Source organism: Centroberyx gerrardi, chromosome 4 (genome assembly GCF_048128805.1).
Source record: "Centroberyx gerrardi isolate f3 chromosome 4, fCenGer3.hap1.cur.20231027, whole genome shotgun sequence".
NCBI classification, from domain to species: domain Eukaryota; kingdom Metazoa; phylum Chordata; class Actinopteri; order Beryciformes; family Berycidae; genus Centroberyx; species Centroberyx gerrardi.
The window spans coordinates 10,611,199-10,635,106 of NC_136000.1; the positions used below are offsets into that span (position 1 = coordinate 10,611,199).

Sequence of the window (23,908 nt, forward strand, 5' to 3'; positions counted from 1 at the left end):
TATATGCCTATGAGCAGGCTTTAATTCTGCCTATCAGCAGGTGTGTGTGTGTGTGTGTGTGATGCAGCAACAAGAGCAGCGGCAGGCCCTCCTAAGTGCCCTTCAATCCATCACACACACACGCACACGCGCACACACTGCCGCACACACATCGTATCCTCGATGGAGGAGCTCATCACAATGTCACTTTCAATTTGGATGAGCCCACGGTCTGTTCAGGAGATATAATGGATTGGATGATAGCAGGGAAATGGATGATGCGGCTCAGGTCTCCTGCAACAAGCATTCAGATTTCTGATCCTGTCTCTCCAGGTGTCATCTTTGTGTCGTTAAGTTTCACCGTCTTGCACGATAGTATATGTTTAAAAGCCGCCGAATTGTGCGATCTACATTTGATTTGTAGGTGCTATTGCTAGTAGGTACAATTATATTTTATCATTGTTGTTTAAGGAAGACTCCTGAGAACTTTGTCATGTGTGAACAAAATGTGCAGGAGAGCAGCTGAGAGAAATGAATTTATTTCCGTCCCCTGCCAGGCGCAGTGTGGCCCAGAAATCCACTAAAACAACTAGAAGCAGGCCAAACTGTTGCCCCCAGATTAGCAGTAAAGTCTTAGTGTTTTCATTTTCCAAGAGCCTTAACCTTTTTAAGGGATTTAGTCAACTACTTGTTCTTTCAGCACCCTTTCTGCCCTATAAACACATAACAAAAGGAAAAAAAAAAAAAAGTTGTCTGGCTAAATGACTAAAAGCAAAGTTTTACAAAATTAGCCAGACAGCATTCTTGACAGAAGGTGGGCTTTTTATACTTGGTTTCTGCTTTGCATTCTTTTGGGTCGTGACTGGATACAGAGTCGTGACTGGAAACTAGAGTTCGGCTCGTATAAATAAGGCAAAGAAGATTTCAGAAGGTTAAAGCAGTCCAGAAAGTTTCCTGTGCATCAGCCAAAGTAGTGCTTGGTAAGCAACTACTTATCAGAAAGCAATATTTATGTGAAGCTCCCAAATAGAATAGACTAGGGTGTATTCTTCTTTGTGTCTCTCAGAGGGATAAAGATCAGTCTTTGTGTTCAGGGGCAGACGAAGGGCGTGCATTAAAGCGTCTGTTTAGATGTGTGGCAAGGGATGCGACTGAATGTTGTAGAATTATTTAACCATTTCGTTTTAGCCTTCACGTTAAAATCAAATTAGCGTTTTCAAATCAAATTGAAAAGGATTTGCAGTTGGGATTTAAAATAAAAACACATAAGAAATTGTTATATCTCACCATACTTAAAAAAAAACCATCAAGGAGGTGCCAGTTGATGAGACCAGAGGGGGGTTCAACATGTCAGCACAGTCTAAAAAAAGATGCTCATCACTGCAAAACACAACATGTTTATATAGGCACAAGAGGCTACATCATTATATGTGCAAATGAAGCAGTTTAATTGCAGTGGGGATTAATGAATGAAGATTTATCACTGAGATGGTTCAATTCTTCATATTTTGCCAGATGAGCACAACAAATTACAATAAAAAATTTGAAGCAGTTTTTAATGTCTTAGATCTGGATGGTAACAATGCATCCTCCAGTGGTCTGTATGTCAACTTACTGCAGTCTAACTCTGACCTCTCAGCATTTATAGTATATTGTATGCTGCAAATAATATTGTTCTTAAGAATTTTCATTATTCTCTATTCGAGTCTTAAATCTTACTTTTCTAAAAACAAGTGAAAAAATCTGCCAGTGGAATGAGATAACTTCACTTCTTTCCAATGCAAATTAACATGTTTAAATAATCTTCTTTAATCAGCTGTCATTTTCTTGGTACTTGTGGCTTGTTTGAAGATAATGACATCATCTGAAACTGGGTGAAACTGTACTGGAAACAAGTGGAATCGTCTCACCTGAGAGTTTTTCACTTAAAAGTTGAAAGAAAAACTGTAAAAAAAAAAAAACTGTATATGAGACTAAAGAAAATAGGATGGATATCTTTGGGAGCGTAGTTCTGATGTGTTGTGTCTTCTTGTGTTTAGAGCATGATGAGTGCCTCAGTGGACTACACAACTGTGATGAGAACGCCTTGTGTTTCAACATGGTCGGAGGCCACAGCTGCTCCTGTAAGCCGGGCTACACCGGCAACGGGACGGTCTGCAAAGGTAAGCACCACTGCGGCTATACTGTGACCAGCATTTATTGGGGGTATTAGTTACAGTATAAAAATAGATACATTTCAGTCAGAAAAAAAGCTTTCCTGGCATCTAGGTGTGGGGGTTTCTCTCTGTTTGCTCTTGTTTTTTTTTTTTTTTAAATGTGTATTTATGTCCTTTGTTGCTCTGTAAAGCGCTTTGTGATGAGTTAAAAGGATTTATTAGACAAATTTGACTTGACATGACTTGACTTGATGAGATTTACCCGCTCCCCTACATTGCTTTATATAGGATTGGTCATACCACGGGCAGTTAAATCAATCCCATAATTTGAAATCCATTTAAGGAAATCCATTGAAGAATCATCTGGTGCTCATCTTGCTGGACACAGCTTCTTTTGTTTTCGATTCTTTCCCCTCCCATTCTTGCCAGTGAGCTAGCAGAAAGTGATTTGTGTAGATATTTCATTTATTTCCATTGCATTCTGTCAACTTCAATGACTTCTCTTTACTTTGAGGACGCATTAGCTAACAGTCCATCCACGAATAATGAACATTTTTGAATTAACCTCGGCGAGATGCATTAATCACGCTAAAGAATGTCATGAGAGGCTGTAATGAATCACATCACCAAATTAGCTCTTATTCTGTATGCAAATACATATGCTGCTGCTGGTCTAATTACATAGTTAATGCTCGTTAATCTTGGTGAGTAATGGCGCTTCTCCCCTGGTCTACCTCTAGCTATGTGTGACGGATTGTGCCAGAATGGGGGAACCTGTGTCTCACCTAACAACTGCGTTTGCCAGCAAGGATTCACTGGGAGGAGATGCGAGACAGGTAAGAGTTCATTCCAGTTCCTCTCCTTCGCCTCCCCTCGTCTCCTCAAAATAACTCGAGGAAGACTTTTGGCTGAATGCATTGGAATGAGAAGCAGGAAGGAGAGGTATCGCTAAGTGACGTCTTTTCTTCAGATTCAACAGGAAAAGGACAAAAGGAAATAGTAGAGGATATTACCGCAGGAAGGCACTTTAGATCAAAGTTGTTGCTTTAGTTATCTCGGCATATCTGGGCTCTCGTTGAAAATGCAGTGATTACTCTTACTTTGTGGAGCTGTCTTTACTCTGACCCCGACAAAACAGCTGATGTGAAATTGTTGAGATGTTTGCAGCACTCACCAGCTGCTGTATTCACTGTGTGTGTGCGTGCGTGTGTTTGTGTACGTGTGTGTGTGTCTGTCTGGTGTGTGTCTACGCTCCATACTGAGTAATGAGCTTGTACCTCTTCCAATGGCCCGGTGGAGGATTTGAACTGCAGTTGCAGCAGTATGGGAATTACCCCATATCACAGCCCATATTAATCAGCATGGCATTCCTCCTTATAGGCTTTATCCCGCATCCAAATTACAACGGCACAAACTCCTGATGCACATTATACGATAGGGTGTGATAGCTTGCTTAACCAAGTATAAAGCCTATCTGTCAACCTGTGTCATAGCAAAGCGCGTATCACAACTCGCTCTCATCCATGGAAATATGTCAAACACGACGTTGTGATAACATTCAGGGCTATGGATTTTTTTTTTTTATTCATTATTCTTTTCAATGTGTTTTCCTCTGCAGTGCAAGTGATTTAAGGTAACAAAGAAAGACTATAATCCTGGAAGTTGTGCTTTATACAACTTATGCCTTAATCTATAGCAGCTACACCTTCTCATAACCTATTTCAACCTTTTCGGAGATTGTCCTTCAGGAGACAAGTGACCGAGCTAATAGAAAGTCAAGTCGTGACAGTTCTCCCAGTGTCTGTGCCTGTGTCTGAGGCAAGGAAACGGAGCCTATCTGCTTGCTCATTGGTTCAGGTATTGATTGCACATAAAGGACCTTTTTTACGAGGCGTCCTTTTTACTGCCCATCTTAAAGTAAATGAATTTCCTCATGGTGCTGCTCTGAGATGCTGAGGAAGGAGTGTGTGTGTGTGTGTGTGTCTGAGAGAGAGAATGTGTTAACACACCTAACCATAATGACTTATCCTCCTCCCCATTTTGCAGCAGAAAAGGTTCTGAGGACCCTGTCCCCTAGTAATGGCATGGTCCAGGCAATCACACATTTCATTACCTTCTATAGTGTTTTAGATCCCTCTCTCTCTCTTTTTTTTTTCTCTCTCTCTCTTTTTTCTGTTTTCAGAGTATTCTGCGTCTCAAAAAACAGTCCAAGGACAAACCTAACAATAGCAAGTCATTTTTTCCAAAGCGCTTCCATTCATTATAGGTTCAATACTCAGTATTTCAAAAACAGAGATGATTACCTTCTCAAAAATGTTATTATTTTGTAGGCAAAATGGTTTTTTGTTGCGTAGTAACTCATATTTTTCTACAATGCCTTTTTCTCTAACGCTATCATATGTCCGCAATAGGTGTTTTTTTTTTATAATGGATATTTCAATTTTAATGAAACTCTTCACCTTTAAGATTTTCTTTTCCCCATTAGATGTGACTGTTTAGCGCCTGAAACCCGAAATGGTTGCAAACAAACAATTTGCGCGCTAAGTACAAACGTCTATTTCTTAATCACACAACGAGAGGGGATGTAACAGCGGTGATTGGCGGCTCAGGGATCAGTCTATTTTCAGGCTCTTCATCACCAAGGTTGATTAGAATTCACACCGTCGAGGTTTGAGGACACACACGTAAACAAGCACACACATGCGCACACAGGATCCCTCGTGCACACACTCCCGATGCCTCGGGCGACAAGACATTTGTCACCACAGCTGCTGCTGCTGTGTGTAGCTATGTCTCTCTGTCTCCTTCCACCCACACTCCATCTCCCTCCCTCTCTCTCTGCCCCAGTCAGCTCTGTGACAGCTACCATCCTCGTGTGCTTTTTACTGTGGTTTTATAGTCTAGGACCACCGTTAGGGCCCCAGGCCGCGGAGCCGCAGCCGCCGGCACTGTGGAGAGACTTCGCCAGTCATTCGGTGCGATAGGAGGTCCTTCTTCTGTCTCCTCGCAGCGTGACAGGAGCTCCCAGAGAGGGAAGTGTCTACCGGAGAAGCTCATAGAGATGTATGGAGGTTAATGCACTGTTGGATGCGGTACTCTTGTGGAGGGAAGGAGGGGAGCGGGAGGGGGGGATGAAGGGAATAAAAGAGTGGAAGAGATAGTTTGGGGAAAAGAGATGGAGATGTACGGGGAGAGTGACAGGCGCAGAATTTAAGGAGAAAGGGGAAAGGAGAGGTAAAGAGTGAGGGCGGGAAGGAGGGGGGCGGGGGGAGGAGATGAAGTGGAGAGGAAGATACAGAGATGTTGGGAAAAACTGACAGATGCGGCGACGGAATGGGAGATGCAAAGAGAGATGGATGGATACGGGGTAGGGGTTAGCGAGTTTTCTCTGCATTTGGATGGGGAATGAGGCTGGTGGAGTAGGTGCAGGAGGAGGAGGAGGAGTAGGAGGAGGAGGAGGAGGAGGAGGAGAAGCGGAGCTGGGTGGATGAACATGGAAAAGCTTTCACTAAAACTGGGCTCCCCACCCCCAGAACCCTGTGAGCTTTTAGAGGCCTCCCCAGGGACGCAACCACTTCTACTGCCGCAGCGGCAGACTGACGGCCTGTCATAGGCGAGAGAAAGAGAGCTCTTCAAGGCAGCGTGGATACACACACACACACGGCCGCTTGCACCCACAAGCATGCACACACACACACACACACACACTCATGTATGAGAGGACGCTAACAGTTTGTGGATTGTCAGCCTGCTGCCCGATTTTGGATGATGCTGTTGTGTGAGTGTGTGTGAATGTGCATGTTCTTTTGTGAGTGTTTGTATCTTAGTGTGTTTGTGTGTGTGGGCACTTGTGCATGTATGAGTATGTGGACGTGTGAGTGTGTGTGTGTGTGTGTGTGTGTGTGTGTGTGTGAGTGTGTGCGTGCGCTCGCTTGTCATTATCATTCAGGAGGAATGGATGGGGAGGGACAGGGGACACATAGTGCTGACAGACGGACACCAGCTAGTGGAGAACTCTGACACAACATGAATTATGCAGCATACAGCTGCGGAGGGGCACACACACTTCAGTCATGGATATAAATGTACTCGGGGCCAGCCATGTAATGTGTGCCCCAAACACGCTGCACAGTCGACAGAGAAGCCCCAGGCTACCACTATTTCTTTGTATGGCTTAGGTGAAAAATGCTCAAATGCTGGCACATTACGTTTATTTTTCAGTAAAATGGGTGTCTATTTTCTTCCCTGGCTTGGAGGAAGCCAGAATAAAAATCCTTATGTGCCAGTTATTAGGCTGTTCGACAACTTGGTCAAATAAATCTTGCAAATGGCTTTCATTGTTTGTTTTAACCGACAATACTTAGGTGCCAGATGGGTGAGGTCTGCTACAAAACCTTAGATCACAGGAAAGAATTTGAAAGTCACAATTTTGTGTGATTGATGACTTATCTGGTAGTATCTGAATTGCGCTGATGTGATAAAATCCACTCACCCCATGGAAGCTGAAACAAACACTAAGCATAAATTGCAACTACTATTTGACCACAGATCTATTTTGTTTTCCATTTAGTTTGGATTCACGTTGCAAGTGATTTCTGCATGTGTGTTTCTGCATCAGTTTTAAGTTTCTGGTAAAGTACGGAAGATCAAGTTAGCCTATTAGCCAAACTGAATTGGACTGTAATGCACTGGACTATAAAGATTTTTTTGCCAGCCTGTAGTCTCTCTGCGTGAAATAATTGGAAATATCCTCTGTAAACATCCTCTCCTCTTCTTTGGCCTTTGATGGCATGTTTATTGACTAAATTGCTGAGCTGTTCCTATGAGATGAATGGGGAGGTAGCCCTTGTATTTCCTTTATTTTCAGCTCATTATCGTCTCCTTTCATGGTTGTAAAGCCCCTCCAAGCTTATTAGGATGCTTGCCTACCAGTTAATGTTTCCTGTCACCATGCTGTCAGTTCTGTAACTAATGGCCGTCTATGCTGTCCTTGGCTGCCCTCTTGGTAGCTTCTTAAAGGACAGTGTAGGCAGTTCAAGGGAGGAGAACATTTTGATCAGATGCGTTGGACGGACATCTCTCTTTCATCTTTCACTTCATCTGCAGTCTATCTATCGCTGTGCCATGTCTTCACAGGCACTTTTAATCAGCTACTCTGAATCACACGGAGGCAAGTATCGTATGGGCCGTGTTCTTTAAGGACAAGGAGGAAGAGATAAAGGATTTTTTATGTTTGTTGTTAATGATGCAATTTAGATTTGTGACTCCTACACACTCTGAAAAATATCCTGGAGGGATATGTTTAAGAGCACCATCAGAGCTCTGGTGCATTACACCTACACTGTAAATTGATGTTTTATTTGTAGGAAAAACTCTCATTTTCTCAAGTCTGCACACTTCTTCTTCCAAAGTGATATTCTAAGTAGAGTGATCTAAAGAGGAGAGCGTTCTGTTTCTATGAGTGAAATTGAGCCTTTTCATCAGAACTTCCACATTTTTTCCCCTCAATGAAATGCTGAACGGGTTTTCAGAGCCTTTTCGCTAACTTTATATTTCCAGTTCTTCTCTGTTGCAGAGATGATTCCTTGCAGTCCTGTGAGTTTTTCTTTACTCAGAAGAGGAAAGAAAAAGGAAGAGGAGAAGTGAAGGAAAGAGAGGAAAAAATTGAAATGGACGAGGGAAGAAAGGAGAGAGGGTATTTAATAATTGGATGATAGCGGATGAAAGAAAAAGAAAGGGAAGCTAAAGAGAGGGGAGGAGGGATGAGACGTAGAGAATGGAAAAAAAAGCAAATGGAGGAGAGGAGGAGGCGGAGGGAGGAGGAGGAGGAGGAGAGGATGGCCAGTGACTTTATAAGGTACTTTGGCAGCAGTGAGAGAAGGAGTGTGGAGCCCTGAGGTCATGCTGGCGTATCGACTATAGGACAGAGAGCAGAATGGGGCCAGACAAACAATTTGTTCCCTCAGACCTCATTTACATTGAGGCCATGCTCCAGGTAGCTTGACAGGGAGATGGACGGACAGACAGACGGGCACACAGGCGCACAAACAGAAAGACAAATAACAGAGAGAAAGATATACCGAAGGTCAGGCAAATATTCGAACAGGTAACCAAACAGATACAGGTAGAAAGAGACAGACAGGCTGAATGTGCCCAGTCAAACATGGAGTCACATATACAGGCAGGCAAAAAGAAAAACAAGTCTATCCAGGTAGAACTGCACAGGACAAAATAATTGCTAGTAGATGTTCATGTTATGCTGTACTGTAATTTTAAATAGAGACCACGGGTTAGTGGTAAATTATATAATGGCAGGCGAGAAAAACATCACAACCTCATCATGGCTGAAATCTCCCTTGGGCACCTCCCACCCTGCACTCAGACAGGTAGTGAATATTTAAAACCATATTAATTTTTTCGCCCCTTGACAGCTCCCATGATGCATCGCTCCGGCTCTCCCTTCCTCTCTCTCTCTCTCTCTCTCTCTCTCTCCTTGCTCCACAAGGCCCGGGGGCCTGTGACTGTTTAAGCTCAAGCGGCTTGTTTAAGCACAATGATTATGTATTCATTATTTATTTAGAGACGGCCTTACAAAGCACTCACTCCATCACCCGTAATTAGTGTGTCTTAATTAGGCCCTGCTAATGGCCGGAGCTGTCGTTTAGCTGAGCGCAACCTGCTGCTTCTGGCTAAATGACACATCTCCCAGGGATAGCAAGCTACTGTAGCTGCTGCAGAACAGCGAACTCCACTGAGCACTGGACAACCGCACAGCTCGGAGAGTAGGAGGACTGATGTAGTTAGGTAGGCTGAGGGAGAGTTACTGCAGCTGCATGCGCTCGCAGCTAGCGACCGTGCGTGTCGTGAACGAGGCTTGCATCCAATTTATTACTCATCCACTCTCCCACTTAGAATTTTAAAAGGCCAGCACTTGGAGATATGGATTTGCGTTTCATTGTGTCGGTTTTATCTTCAGAGGCCTAATTTGTAACCCAATTTGCCCCGGGGTTCATAATGATTGATCGATTAGTTCGGTGCGCTCTCCCTCGATGAAGACCGAGGACCGGCGTCAATCACTCGATTACACTTTACTGTACATCTCAAGAGCAGGGATCCACAATCCATTCTTATCGCTGTGTCATGCACACGCCAATAAATTCTTTGTATGCGCTATTGACTTCAAGGTACCGCCGTCTTCCCTCAGCCGTCATTGTAAATGTGATCTGACGTTGCCGGCGACGCTACATGTTAAAATCCACTTGATGCCGAACGACACCTGAGGTGGAAAAGGAGGAGGAAAAGTCATATTGGGAATTGGATTAAGAGGTGTTTCTCAATAATTCCTCCCGGAGCTTATCAGGATTATCATGTAGTCCTCTGTTGAAATGGAAATCAGTTTGAATTAGGCTATTGTATGGGAGATGTACATGAACCACATCCCCACCCCCAGCGCTGTCTGTTAGTCAAGGTATGGAAGACATGGGAGGAGAAGCGACAGGGGTGGAAGGAAGGAAGAAAGGAAGGAAGGAGGGGGTAAAAGCAAAGAGCTGTATCTGTCTGAGCTCAGACTAGGCAGCGAGGGAGACGGGGGGTGAACGACGATGGGAGGGGAGGGGAGGAGGGCGGAAGGGAGGGCTGGAGAGAAGACGTACACAGACCGAACTCTAAACTGTCTTTTTTCAGCTCAAAGAGAGAGCAAGCTGGAGGGATGAGGGATGAGGAAAGGTGAAGGCACGGGGGCATCTCTGTTTCTGCCTCGGCTCTGAGACAGAGATAGACAGCCAGAGCGGAGAAAAGAGACACGGAGAGGTGAAGACAGACGAGGAGAAAGGAGAGCGGGTGTTCAAGGCAGACCAGCGTAACAAGCCCAGAAGGGTGCAGGAGGAAGACCATCCGCCTGTTCCTCGCTTTGTCCCTGGAGAGCTGCCTTAATAGAGCCCTTGTTTCCAGCCTGTCACTCAGGATAACGAGTGGGATAACTGCAGTCTGTCCCATCAGCTTTCGTCCTCCTCGCTCTCTTCCTTCGCCTCTTCCACCTCTTCCGGCCTAATCCTCCTCCTCCTCCTCATTCTCTGCCTCCTCATTCTCTTCCTCGTCCTCCACCGCCTCCTTTACTTCCTCCTTCACTGTCACCCACCTCCTCCTCCTCCTCCTCCTTCTTTTCATCCCTGTTCACCTCCTCCTCCTCATCCTTCTCTCTTTCTCTCTGTGTGTTTCTCTGTCAGTTTCCACGTCTTCCAGTCGGCAAGGTAACTGCAAAATAACAATGCTCTTCAATGGCCTTGACCTCTATAAGAGATAGAGACAGAAAGACAGCTTTTATTTTGTTCACCGTGTTGTCTTTTTTTCTGAGAAGAGAGAGAAAAACATGACATGACTTAGCAAGTGAAGATATTGTGCTGTACATAACTATGATTCAACAAAAGAAAACGCTTCATGATCCAACAGAGAAAAAAAAAGCTTCCAGGCAGCAGCCCGATCTGTATTCTTCATTGTTGCCTGTTTAATTGCAATGATTGTCCATTATGTTTTGCACAAGATGATAAAAGATGAGGCAAACACTTTGTATCATCTTTGACATCACACACATTCATTCTAGTCAAGTCAAAGTCCAAGGTGTGACAATAATGAGTTTCAAAAGACTGTCCTGAAAGACTCCAGTAATTTCAAAGTTGATTTGACAAAGGCTCAGAAGCATTGTGCCATAATTGAAGCTGACAGGTTCGGCTCAGATAAAAGGAAAAAAAATGATGACTCTTTTGTTGAGGGTGTAACCCTCTGCTGCTATAGCCAGGCAGTCAAGCTTTGACATATTTGAATGAAACAGGCTGAAAATAGCCCATTTGTATATTTTTAGGCTTCATTCGCAATTGCCGTTTGGTATAAATAGTGTCTGACTGCTGAGTTGCACTTTGAACAATTTCCGACAGCCTTATTGGAGAGAAGAAGATGATTTAAACAAATTCAGCTTGATTTTTATACTGGCAATAGACCGCATGCAGCTCTTCTCTTTCAAAGCCCTGTGCGCTTTTATCACACTAAAATTCACAGGCAACAAAGAGCATTGGATATTGCTCTTCAGGAGTGGGGAGAATTTATGTTAATTTTCAAAGATAGGATAGTTATGCTATTTGCTGTAGCCTCACACTTTTTAATCAGTGTCCTTTTGACCCAATGTTGCTGTCCTAAGGGGAGAAAATGAGGTTCTCTGCTCTCACCAAACTGGCGTAATTAGTGAAATGTGAGCTATCCCTTTAAAGTCTCCCACTGGAAGCCACACTGCCACACTGACAGAGAGTATTGAACGTAACCAGTATGGAAAACGTAAAAAGAAAGATAGCTTTTACTCACTTATTTCTGCGTAAACCTGCGGCTGACTCAGACAAATGTGGGTAATTCTTAAATAGATAAGGCTCTAATCTGCGGGACATTTGATCAATGGTTAATCTGCTGGAGAAATTCTATTAAAAGGCTGAGGGCTCATTAGCCAATAGATCTTAATCCTATTACCGCCTAGGCAGTGGGGGACCATGAGCCCGTCTGCCTGTCGCTCTATGGGGGATCCTATTGCAGGCAGTCATGGAGAAGGTCAGACGCGGCACACCGCCATTTTCATAATGAGTACGCGGCATCATGCATCACGCACAATCATAAAGAAGCCATCACTGACTATGCAGACACATTTAATCACCCCAAATGTCTGGGTCTACCACATTTAGCCCTACTGTGTAATCACAAGCTTTAGCTCCACTCTTGAGTGGCCCTGGCCCCTAGTTTAATTAAATCTTAGTTGAAATATCATAGTGATCTGTCTCTCCATGGGCATAAATCCCATTGTTGAGAGTGATATTGGATTTGTTCTCAGTGAACTTCTGTAGGAAATGGGGATGGTCGCAGGGTTGTTTGTTGAAATGAATGGGTTGAAAGTTGGCTTGCTGTGAAGAGAGAGAGAGAAAGAGAGAGAGAAAAGAGAAAAGCGTAGAGAGAGGAACAAAAAAGACGGACAAAAGAAAAAATCTGAATTCAATATTAAAAGACGGGAGGTGAAAGAGAAAGCAGAGTCAAGGATATTGTGGCTGGGCTCTTTGCTAAATGGGGCTCTGTGCAAACAAACATTAGCTCCATCTATTGACAGCCACCCACAGGCTGGGCTGTAAGGCGTGCTCAAAGCCCTTTACTTAGCTTATTTGCACTTCAACTCATGGGAACCTCCTATGTCCAAGTAAAACACAATAAAAGTGTGTGTGTGTGTGTGTGTGTGTGTAGCACATAAGCATTTATGCGTGTGCCTGCATGTGTGCGTTGGAGGATTAGATTGCACAGGATTTCTACTGGCATTTCAAAATACAAACCACGTATGTTCTTGGCTTCTAAGAATAGGTTTGTTATATTAGATACATTCATGCCCAGCCATCTTTTATTGGTACATGTGTTCTTCTCTCTATGCAAGTATGCTTGATCGATAAAGCCTATGGACTAGCTCCCTTCAAATGCTGGACACGTTGTTATATCAATTATGAATCAGTCAATGTTGAAAATGCCTACCAGGCAAGAATGAAGCTCAATAGCCCATTCACTGTGCAGTGCACATTTTGAAACCAGTGTGTGTAGCCGATACTGATGTTTTATGTGGATGTCTTAATGTCCTCTTCTCTTCTCTTCTCTTCTCTTCTCTTCTCTTCTCTTCTCTTCTCCTCTTCTCTTCTCTTCTCTTCTCTCATTCTCATGCACTCCCTCCTCTCTTCCTCCAGATATTGATGAGTGTTCGGATGGGTTTGTCGAGTGTGACAGCAAATCCACTTGTGTCAACCTGCCTGGCTGGTACCACTGTGAGTGTCGTGATGGCTACCATGACAACGGCTTGTTCTCAGCCAATGGGGAGTCATGTGTAGGTGAGTTGGCCCACCTTTTCCTTCCTTACAATGCTATAAAAAGTGTAATGAAGAAAATCGTGACTTCTCTTCTCAGATATTAGGAGCAAGATTTGTGTACATATTTAACCCCAGTTGTGCGTTTATATATGATACAGACCTAAAAGACGCAAACATGCCGTGAAAGCAGTATCTTTTGATTAGCCAGAACTTTGCTGAAATATACAAATCTTACCCTATCAGAAATTCTACAACTTTTGTTTCATAAGATGTTTTTTACGCTTGTGTAAGTAATGGTATGATTGGATATGTCATTACTGGTGTGTTTTCCTCCTAAAATGTCAGTTTGCTTTTTGCAGCCTGTTCAGTTTCTGGAACATTCTCTCTGATACAGCCTGTCAGGAGAAGTGTCAGCTGTCAAAATGGAAACCCTCAATCTACTGTAGCAACGAAGCCTTGCCTGTAACAATAGTGCTAGTTCTGCTCCACTCACCAACCCCATCTTGGCTGTCAGCTGGAGTAGTGAGAGGCAGAAAAAAGCACATTAAAGGCACTCTCAGAAAAGCCGAACCTGTCGGCATTCACCAGGCAAAGTTATAATTTGACCAAAAGTAGGTTTCTGGGTTACATTAGAATTGTACATCATACTGTATGATGCCCTTAGGTTTTGAAAAATTGTTGCAGAGGTGGCTTTCAATTACCTTTTAGGTTTTAACTGACACTCTTCTGTAGAGCGACTTACAATGAGTGAGCAGATAGCGGGTCGGTGTCTTGCTCAAGGACACTTCGATAGGACTTGTGGCTGTTCTCTTTATATTTTTTTGTTACAGGACGGTCTAACCGCTAGGACACCCTGCCACCAGGTTACTAAAGCAAATATCATCGGCCTTGTTTCTTAAAAAAAAAACACTAATCCGCATTTCCTCGAGCCATGCATAAACTCTATGACCTGTGTTGAGCATATGCGTGAAGTCATCTCTTTTTGCTCCCTGCAGATATTAATGAATGCAAGACGGGGAGGAACACCTGTGCCAACGACACAGTGTGCTTCAACCTGGAGGGGGGCTACGACTGCCGGTGCCCCCACGGGCGCAACTGCACCGGTGACTGTATCCATGACAACAAGGTCAAGCACAGCGGGCAGATCTGGGTGCTGGACAGCGATAGGTGCTCCGTCTGCTCCTGCCAGGTGAGAGACAGAAGGAGACGGACAGTGGAGAGCTAGAGAAAGAGAGGAGAGAGAGAAAGAGAGGAGAGAGAGAGAGAAAGAGAGAGAGAGTCAGTAACAGAAACAGAGGTAGATGGATAGGATGAAAGAAACAGAGAGACAGACAGAAACAGAGGAAGATGGATAGGATGAAAGAGACAGCAAGGCCAATAGAAACAGAGGAAATGTGCCCACAGATGGTTGAGTGGTTAAGTTCCCTTTCTGTGGAACCACATGTGTGACCCCACTGGTCTAGGATTGAGCTTTCTCTCCTGTGTCTACTCTGTCTCCCTACTTTCCTACTGTCTAAATAAAGACCAACAAGGCAACAGTAAACATATCTATCACCACGAATGATGCAGTCCCTCTCTAGGCCAAAACATACATACCATGTATCCTTGCATATTTATTACCTATAATTGTAGTGCTCCCCTTGAACCAATCAGTGAAATTTTGAAAATGCTGAAACTCAGTGGTGAATTGCATAATTTCCCCAAGTCTTGTCCAAATCACATTAGCAGAGTCTGAGCTATGGGACTTCACACATGGATGTAGGAACAATGTAGCGCCTCCCTTGGGTTAATTAGTATAAATTTGAAAATCCCGGGACGCAGTGGCGAAATGCATCATTCTCCCAAATTTCATGAAAATGTAATCTGTGGTGTCAGATATATCGCGCATGACACATGAACAATTAAACAAATTATGTAGCGCCCCCGTTGGGCCAATTAGTGTAATTTTGTAAATTCTGGAATGCAGCGGTGAGATGTATCACTACCCCCCAACCAAGTTTTGTCAAAATCTGATCAGTGGTGTCTGAGATATCATGTCTATCTCAGAGAGAGAGAGAGAGCGAGAGAGAGAGAGAGCGATAGAGAGACATGGAAAGAGGCAAAGAGAGAATGTGGATGGAAGCTTCTGTTCAATAAATTGATGTTAACTCTGTTATGGTGCTGTTGATGACAGTGGTGATGACACGGTGATGACTGGTTGACTTAAAGTGCATAGACTGTATATATTCAGATTTTTAAGGTGTACCAGAGTGACTCTTGGTGTAGTTGTGTTGTAGTTGTCTTGATTGATTTTTGACACCTAAGTGACGTGGCATCTGGAAACAGTTGGTGTGGAAAACTCGTTCTATCAACCCAAGCACATTTTTTTTCTCCATGGTTATCAGGTCACGGACCAGTCATGCTTTGTAATTCAGCGTTTCACTCAACCTAATGCCAAGTGTCTGGCTGTGGTGGAAGGTGATTATAGTGGATTAGTGTCGGTAGTGAATGATCAAGCAGCAAATTATTCATTTGATTACAAAGGACCAGGGCAGAAATGGCTCCCCTAATTAAATGAGTCATTTTAATTGATTTGAGAGATTGAAGAGGTGCCTGTCAAAATTAGTTGTATTGAGCGGTTGAGGGAGCAAAGGAGTAAACATGTTATTGTTTTGGATGAGGGTAGACACAGCTGGATATGAGAGGGAGAGCTGCGACTAAGTGACAGGAGAAGCCAAGGTCAAACATCACAGAAGCGAAGACTGGGTTGTGTCCAGACTCGGGTCATGCTATATGCAAATGGTTCATTGTGTTTATTTTAATATGCTCTGAGCAGCAGATGGGTGGAGTTTACTGCATCGGTAAAACTCAGGTGCTGTCAGCGGGGTTGCCAATATCAAATACTTTTCTGTGATTGGCAAAACATTCTGGCACTCATGGCATTCTCATAGGAATTATTTGCAAGTACTATTTGGTCCAAGTCTTGTTCCGTTGACATGTACAGTAGCATGTGTCCTCTTTTTTGGAGAATAATTTATTCATTTTTTGCCTTTTATTAGACAGTATAAAGTGGTTTAGACATGTAGAATGCACCGTAGCCCACTGAGCCACCAGGATGGCCCAGTAGTAGTTCTTCAAATGTCGCAATGATGAACATAAAATCCTAAAGATCTGCTGTGCAACAGTGCTAAATATATTTGGATATATGTGGAGTGTCTCACCTACTAGCTGAGACTGAATCATGATATATAAATATAACTTCAGAACAATTGCTACAGCTGGGCTACACGGCCTTCATGACAACGTTTCTTCTCAACAGAAGAGTTTAATGATCACATTAAACTGACTGCAAATCTCCACGTCTATGCATGTATGTATGTATGTATGTATATGTATGTATATGTGCATGCCTGTGTGTGTGTGTGTTCCTGTGTTCCTTGTATGCCTATGCGTGGGTTTGCGCTCTGTGCTCAGGCTGGCCAAGTGATGTGCCGGAGGATGGTTTGCGACTGCGACAACCCCAACGCCGACCTGTTCTGCTGTCCAGAATGCGACCCGCGGCTGAGCAGCCAGTGTCTGCACCAGAATGGCCTGCTCACCTATGGCAGCGGGGATACTTGGGTGGAGAACTGCCAGCAGTGCCAGTGCCTGGTGAGTAGGGGAGAGCTTGTTCCCTCATCATTTAAATTTTAGGAATTTAGTTGACGCTGTTAACCAGAGCCACTGACCGTGAGAGCACAATAAATGTAACACATACTCCTGTCTCCATGGAAATGCTCATGAACGATAGAGATGTCCTAGGTAAAGAAAGTCAGGGAGAAAAGTTTTTGGTGTTAAGTAGGGATGAGAGGGGATTGATTAAGAAGTGGAGAGGAAGGTTGAAGAGAGGAGAACATGAAGATTGGTTTTCAGAAAGGAAGAAAGGAAATGATTGGTGACATTTTAAGAATTCAGCAGTCCCACTGCGCTGTTATCTGCTTTATGCGAGGTGTTGTGATGGAATTATAAGTATTACTGAAGCATGAGTTCAAGGTTAAGAAGCAAACAGGTAAAAAGTGTGTGTGTGTGGAGAGTGGGAGGGTGTATCTCTGTCTGTGTACTGGTCTTTGTGCGTGTGTGTGTGTGTGTGTTTGTGGTTTGAGAAGGGTGTGAATAGTGTATGCTTGTGTTGATAGGTGTGTATTCATGCGTGTTTGTGTGATTCTGAGTGTGCCTTACATGCAAACAGGTAAATCCTATTTCTCATACAAAGCAAAATGACATTGTCAGGTTTGTGCTCTCCTCTTGAGTCTTCCACAGCTATATATATATCTGCGCTGTTTTGTTTTCTTTCACGTCGTCTGCCGCGTCGACCTTTTCCAAGGTTTCCGCAACCCCGCTGTTCACACAACACGGAGGCATTTCATGAGTATTTCCCACTTAAATCTGACAAGAACAATGCATCGTTCCGCCCGCGATCCGCCTCTCAGACGCCCCTCACCACATAAACATATGTTTATTATATGCAAATGTCATGCTTTAAATTCTCCCCCACTGTCTCACTCATACGTAGATCAAACACTTACCTACATCGGTGTGAGTTTGGCAGCTTGCATGTCCCTTCTCTTTTGGTGGAGGGGCATTACCATTTTTTTCCCCTTTTATTTTCTCATTTGTAGATCAGACGTTACTTGTAGCCGATATAAGTTGGTTCCAGCCTCACAGATCCATGGTCTGAGGAGCAACAGCAATGCCATTTTGCCCCCATGGTGATGCGTCCTGATGCCTGGACCTGAGGGCTGCTTCTTGGGTTTCTTACAGCAGGCCATTATAGGAGGGCTGGAAAATCACTGTTTGGCTGAGAGGCAGCGGGGAAGCGCAGTGGGCTGAAAATGGGCTCGCTCCGCTTCACTCTTGCTGAGGCTGTACTCACTGTAGGCACTTATATATGTTGACACAAGCAGACACAAACACATTTGAGAATGCAGGCAGGCCTGTCGCAGCAGCAACGCACATATGCAAGCACACACACAGACTCACACGTGTACACACACATACAAACATTGATATATACGCACATACACATGTACACACACGCGCGCGCAGGTTTGAGAACGCAGGCACACCTGTCGCAGCAGCAACATACTCATGCATGCATACATACATCCACACCCACACATCTGTGCAGACATATACAGACACAGACACACTCAATCAAAGACGCACACAGACAGATACACACACGCAAACGGCCAGCAGCCAAACAGTGTAAAGTGCAGCACTTGAAAGGGCAGGGGGAGGATGGTGCTGTGCGATACCGTACAGGGGCTCCGGTAGCGTGACAGGGACGTGAAATGAACCTTGAATGCTTCTACACTTAGCAGAGCCACGGCTGTACAGACTCAGCAGGGGCCTTAAAATACACAGTGACAGGAGGCAGAGGGGCAGAGCACTCTCTCCAGACCAAGATGTGAATCCTTCTCGGCTACCCATGCAATCATTTGAAATCAAGAATCTGGCCTTGCAGAATTTGCACACACGGGCCACTTATGATTTGGTATCTTGTTAAATCGCCAGTGGATCAAAGAAGCAGTGCTTTGCTTAGCCTTAGGTCCTCCTTTAGGTCTTGGCATTATAAAATAAGGAATGTGACTGTTTGAACTGGTTCAAGTATATAAGGTTGGCTATGTCGCGGGATAATTCCCAGGCAAAGATGATGCGAAATAAATGTCACTAGTTTTAATCCCCTGTGGGCATTTTGTAACACGCAATAATATACGGATGCCTTACATAAGCCTCATCCTTCTATGGAGTGGCAAAGAGATTAAACTGCTGTCACAGACCCTGAAAACTGAATGCAAAGCCAGATTAAATTAATGGATTTATGAAATATCACATGAATTGAGATTAACCGAGTTGTGCTCAAACAGCCAGAGTCGAGGTGCCGCCTATAAAAATGTCAGTAAAGAGAACACAAAGGTTACCTGCAACACTCGCTCAGTAGAAAAATATAGACTATTTATTGTATTAAAAACATGACATTTCAGCCATGATGACCTTCATCAGATCAATACATACATGCATGACACAAGCATTTAGGTTTAAATAAAATAAAATAAAAAGGCTTTAATTTTAGGAGGTTGATCAAGTTTCAATGCTGTAGTCTCCTGTGTGGATTGCAAACAAAAGCTGATTGTACTGTAAATCACATTCTCCTTTGTGATCACAGGCCACATCTGCATAAACTGCCCAAAGATGACAAGTGTACCTTACCGCAGCGTGGAACAGATACCCGAGGCTACATTCAATCCCTCCCTCTGGCTATGGGCAAAGAGTGCCACTCTGGGGATTTCCCACTTCAAATGTTTACACACCACACGGAGGCTGGGAGTGGGCATTAGCACCACATGAGCCTGTACTTTATAGCCTGCCTAATTTACTACAACATTTCTGAAATGCTGAGCCAGACGATTTTCAGTGATATTAAATATCCCCGGTGGGAGACTTGCATCAAGCCATACTGCTCTTGTAAGGTTTTGTGTGTATGTGTGTGTGTGTGTGTGTGTGTGTGTGTGTGTATCTGCTCGTGTGTGTGCACATATAGTATGTGTGTATGCACAAGCTCACATTTCATTTCCCAAGAAGGTATGAAGCAGAAAAGCTCAAGGATGAAAATGTAAGCAGAAGTGGGTCAGGCAGAATGGTATAGCCTGGCCAGGATCTATAAAGTTGGCCAAAATATATGACCTGTTTTCTCAGGCCAATTGAAAATGGCAGCAGGAGAAATCCAATAAGGCTTTCTCTGCTGAAAGTTTGCTGTGAGATTAATATGGGAACAACAATGAGCGAGGGGGACTAGAAACAAGTCAATTAAGAAGCTGGAACATTTACCTCCACAGTTGGAAAAAAAATGTTGCTGACTGGGGTGGAAGATTGCTCTACTCATCTATATTTCCTAGGTACCCTAACAACTTTTTTTCTCATCAAGTGGTGATGAGATGATCCCTCTAGCATGCAAATGCACAGCGTCAGGAGAAATATGTGTATTTGCATGAATAACTGGGTTAGGAATGGAAAATGAAATGGTGCATTTGCAGGAATGCCATATTGTTGTGTTAAACTTGACACTTGACACTCTATGTCTCTCTCTCTCTCTCTCTCTCTCTCTGTCTGTCTATCTGTCTATCTTGAATACTCTCTGTGTCTGCCTATCTGTCTATCTATCTGTCTGTCTATCTCTCTCTCTCTCTCTCTCTCTCTCTCTCTCTCTCCTCCCTCCCTCCCTCCACCTTTACAGCAGGGGCAGGTGGACTGCTGGCCTCTGTCCTGCCCGCCTGTGGACTGTGAGTTTACGGTGGTGCCGGAGGGCGAGTGCTGCGCCCGCTGTGTCACCGACCCCTGCCAGGCCGACACCATCCGCAACGACATCACCAAGACCTGCACGGATGAGCACAGCATCCCACGCTTCAGTGGCTCGTCCTGGGTTAAACACGGCACCGAGTGCACCCTGTGCCAGTGCAAGGTGAGGCGCTGACCCCTGCGGCATCGTAGAAATACCAAATTCCAATTCTGCTAGTTCAGTGGCAGACACAAAGCCTTTCTGCTCTGTAGGTCATAGACACAGTACGCTGAGGTCCAGAGTCACTAAGATTGCATTGGGAGGGCACATTTTTCCCCTTTTTTCTTTTTTTTTCACATTTACTAAGCAATAGCAGTGGCGTTAATGCAGTTGCATGTGTAAAAAGTGCCAATTCTGATCTACTAACCTGTGCACACAAGCATTTTGCAAGTGGAAATAGGGTAGACACCTGGCAGGAGACTATCAGACTTTCAATTTGTAGCCTATGTTGAAGAATGGCAATGGTGGGGTGAAAAAATAGATCACTCCCATCGATTTACTAAACCAAAACATGCATAATTGTGCTTGGTATTGAATGCCCAGAAGAAGCACGTCTTAACTTCTAACCCTGAAGAAAGTCATGGCTGCTGTTATTTGTTGAAAGTCATAAAAGGCAGAGAGGATGACAAATAAAAGAGAGGGTGTTCCATTTGAGAATTACTTTCTTTTAAATGTCAGAGGATGAGGTTAAAGGAAATTATAGATTGCCACGTCATATTTATTACTATTAATAAGAATAATGTTGATATTGTTTTATCACTGCTTGATAAAATAGAAAATGAACTGGAAGCTCAGACCGAGATGAGTCATGCCGTACCCGCACTGACCAAACCTCTGGCAGCCCTTCATCTCCTGGCCTCTGGCTCAGCTACAGTCTGCTCTCCCCCCTGTGCAATGTTAGAACGGCTTGCCATACATGTTTCACCTGGTCGACACGCACCCAGTACTTTGTGCCTCAGGTAGTCTAACTGGAAAATTGCAACTAGCTTGATTTGCATAAGTGGTCTTAATAAATCAGGCGCTGCACCGGAGAAGGCTGCGCTCCTTAATTTTGTGTGCATGTTAGTAAATACAGCCTCAGTTGATTGAGCTAAGAGTGCACAAGAGTTTTCATCTTATTCACTAAGAAATTTATGCAAATCAAGTTGTGGCGCAAAACTATCCTTGAAAATGACACTGCACAAGCAAATAGCCCCCTTCATTACCAGTTGCAAGTGCAAATTGGGCTAGGCTGGCACTGTTAAGTGCCCTTTATAATTGGAGCGTTGTTGGATCTGGTCTCAGTTTCTAGGATGGAATATCCTCTCCAGTTCTTGCCTGACTTGCTGACAACGATATCCGTGTCTTGCAGAAATGATAGCAGCCATTCTGAGTTGCAAAGTGCCAGTGAATTGGGTGTAATCTCCATTTGCATGACCTCGCTTCTAAATAATTATTATTTGGGCAAATAATCAGATTTACATATAATTTACATATGCATAAACATGACAGGCGTGTGGAGGCTTTATTCTCTGACCAGCGCTTTAAGGCAGGCGTTCCGCTCATTACGCTCGGTTAGTGAACAGCATGGCATTCTGATTTGGTCATTTTGGTGATCCAGCACACGCGCTTCCCCTGCAAATTTGTAGTGAATCTGGGCCTGAGTGTTTATCAGTCCACCAAGTTAAAAGCAAAATGACTCTGTGACCATTCACATTTGTATTCTCAGTAGAATATCGTTGCCTTGCATCAGTTGGTGCTAAAATGACACCCGATGGAATTCTAAATGTCAAACTGAGTCTGTATGCTGCGCTGCGCCACCACCTTAAAATGTTATCTGTGGAGCCTCAAAAGAGTTTGCCTGAGGTTAAAGTGTGACGGTAATCCACTCATACTTTTTTCCTTTCTTTTTCTCCCTCTCATTTCTAGAATGGACACATCTGTTGCTCAGTGGACCCCATGTGCCTTTAGTCCTGGCAGATCTGAAGGCACCTGTACAGTGTTCTCCATGTAAAAAATAACACCACCCTACGTCTCTTCACTGTCCTCACAGACCTGCGTCAAATAGTATGTGCATTTGTTTTAGCCTGCTGCGAGTACCAGATGAACGGGGGTTACTGATCAGGATAATTAAAATAGTGTCACATGGTCAATCACAGAAAAATATACAAAACTGACTTTCAAGTACTTTCCTATGGTTATCTAAACTTTCTAGCTCTCATTGTGTGTCCTGTGTGGTGAACCCCACCCACCTGTTACCCCAAGCAGGTTAAAACAAGCACTAAGAGTTATTTGCAAATACTCTTTGACCCACGTCTGCCTCCTCAACTCCTCTTTATACCAAATGCGAACATATATCATACCAAACTGATGATGGACTACAGTTTCCACACACCCACTCTTTGTTCTGCCTCACCAATCAGCGTGAACCTTTAAGGATCACCGCCCCCCCACTCCGAATCATCGCTACATGGATCTGTAAGATATTACTATTACTGGCATGACTGTGCTCGATGTCCAAACATTTTTGCTGATTTCTAAACTCTCAACGATGATACCCTAGATAGAATAAGGCAGTTAGCGTAAGTTTCCGTTGCCACATTTACGAGAGTCGTCTATATTATGTGGTGCTTTGTAGCATTTTGTTCCAACTCTCTTTTTTGTAATTTATTTCCAAGCTTGTTATTGTGTAATGGTGAAATAAAGTATTTCCATTTACATTTAATACGTGGTGGCGCCTGTCTTTGGGTCTTTGTCTTTGTCTTTATGCCTGAAGACTGAGCACACTTTTCACTGGCTGTTTAATTATCTGAATTATCTGAAGAATGTGGGCACTTCACATCAACAATGTGTCTTTTATATACAGTATATATATTTGATCCTTAGTAAAAAATACTCCACATTTACCACCTTTTCACCATCTAGACTTATAAAATGAAACAACTCATCTACATATTCTCAAAGCTCTCCTCTCTCTACAGGTGGAAAGTTAATTTCCAAAACGCTTTAATATATATAGGAGCGAAGTCATCTTTTCGATATCTCTGAAATATAGAGGAGCCTATCTATCCTTTAAAAAGTAATATTTTCTTTTAGTTTTGCGCTATCAATCATTTTCTAAGAATAGGTGTCACCTTTTTTTTTTCAAATGGTGGATATAGAATATTTTCAATCTTTCTCCTCCTTTCTTCAAACGTCTTGTCACGCCAATCTGTGGGTAGACGCGAGGAAGGAGGTGACAGTGAGGTCATGTAATGACAGCGTGTTGATAGCGTGTTGAGATCAGCTCCGACACTCACAGCCTATTAGCAGTCCACTCGTCATCCTCATCATATCTGACCTCTCACGTGTTCTCGTGCTGTCAAAACAGGCATATGTACAGGTGCGTATGCTGTGCTAAAACTATAGAGATTAAACGGATGTATCTGTCTGGTCAGAAAAGAATTGATGAGCACGACTGGAGGATACAGGCTTTCTGGCCCCACTGGGTATACAGTATGTATGTGATTTATATGTGTTCAATAAACTAGTGAATGGTCAGGAAACATCTTTACACCTTGCATGGA

General features: G+C 43.6%; 1 protein-coding gene across 2 annotated transcripts in view; it reads left to right on the forward strand.

Moving 5' to 3' along the window:
• nell2a (neural EGFL like 2a) overlaps window positions 1-22,943 on the forward strand; it is a 62,909-nt gene extending 39,966 nt beyond the window's left edge. For both annotated transcript variants that reach the window (XM_078283119.1, XM_071897525.2), the window contains exons 14-20: window positions 2,019-2,141; window positions 2,876-2,971; window positions 12,887-13,027; window positions 14,002-14,195; window positions 16,460-16,636; window positions 20,262-20,486; window positions 22,272-22,943. In XM_078283119.1, coding sequence (XP_078139245.1) covers window positions 2,019-2,141; window positions 2,876-2,971; window positions 12,887-13,027; window positions 14,002-14,195; window positions 16,460-16,636; window positions 20,262-20,486; window positions 22,272-22,313 — 998 coding nt within the window. In that variant the 3' untranslated portion in view covers window positions 22,314-22,943. The remainder of the gene's footprint in view (window positions 1-2,018; window positions 2,142-2,875; window positions 2,972-12,886; window positions 13,028-14,001; window positions 14,196-16,459; window positions 16,637-20,261; window positions 20,487-22,271) is intronic.
• The last annotated feature ends 965 nt before the right edge of the window (window positions 22,944-23,908 follow it).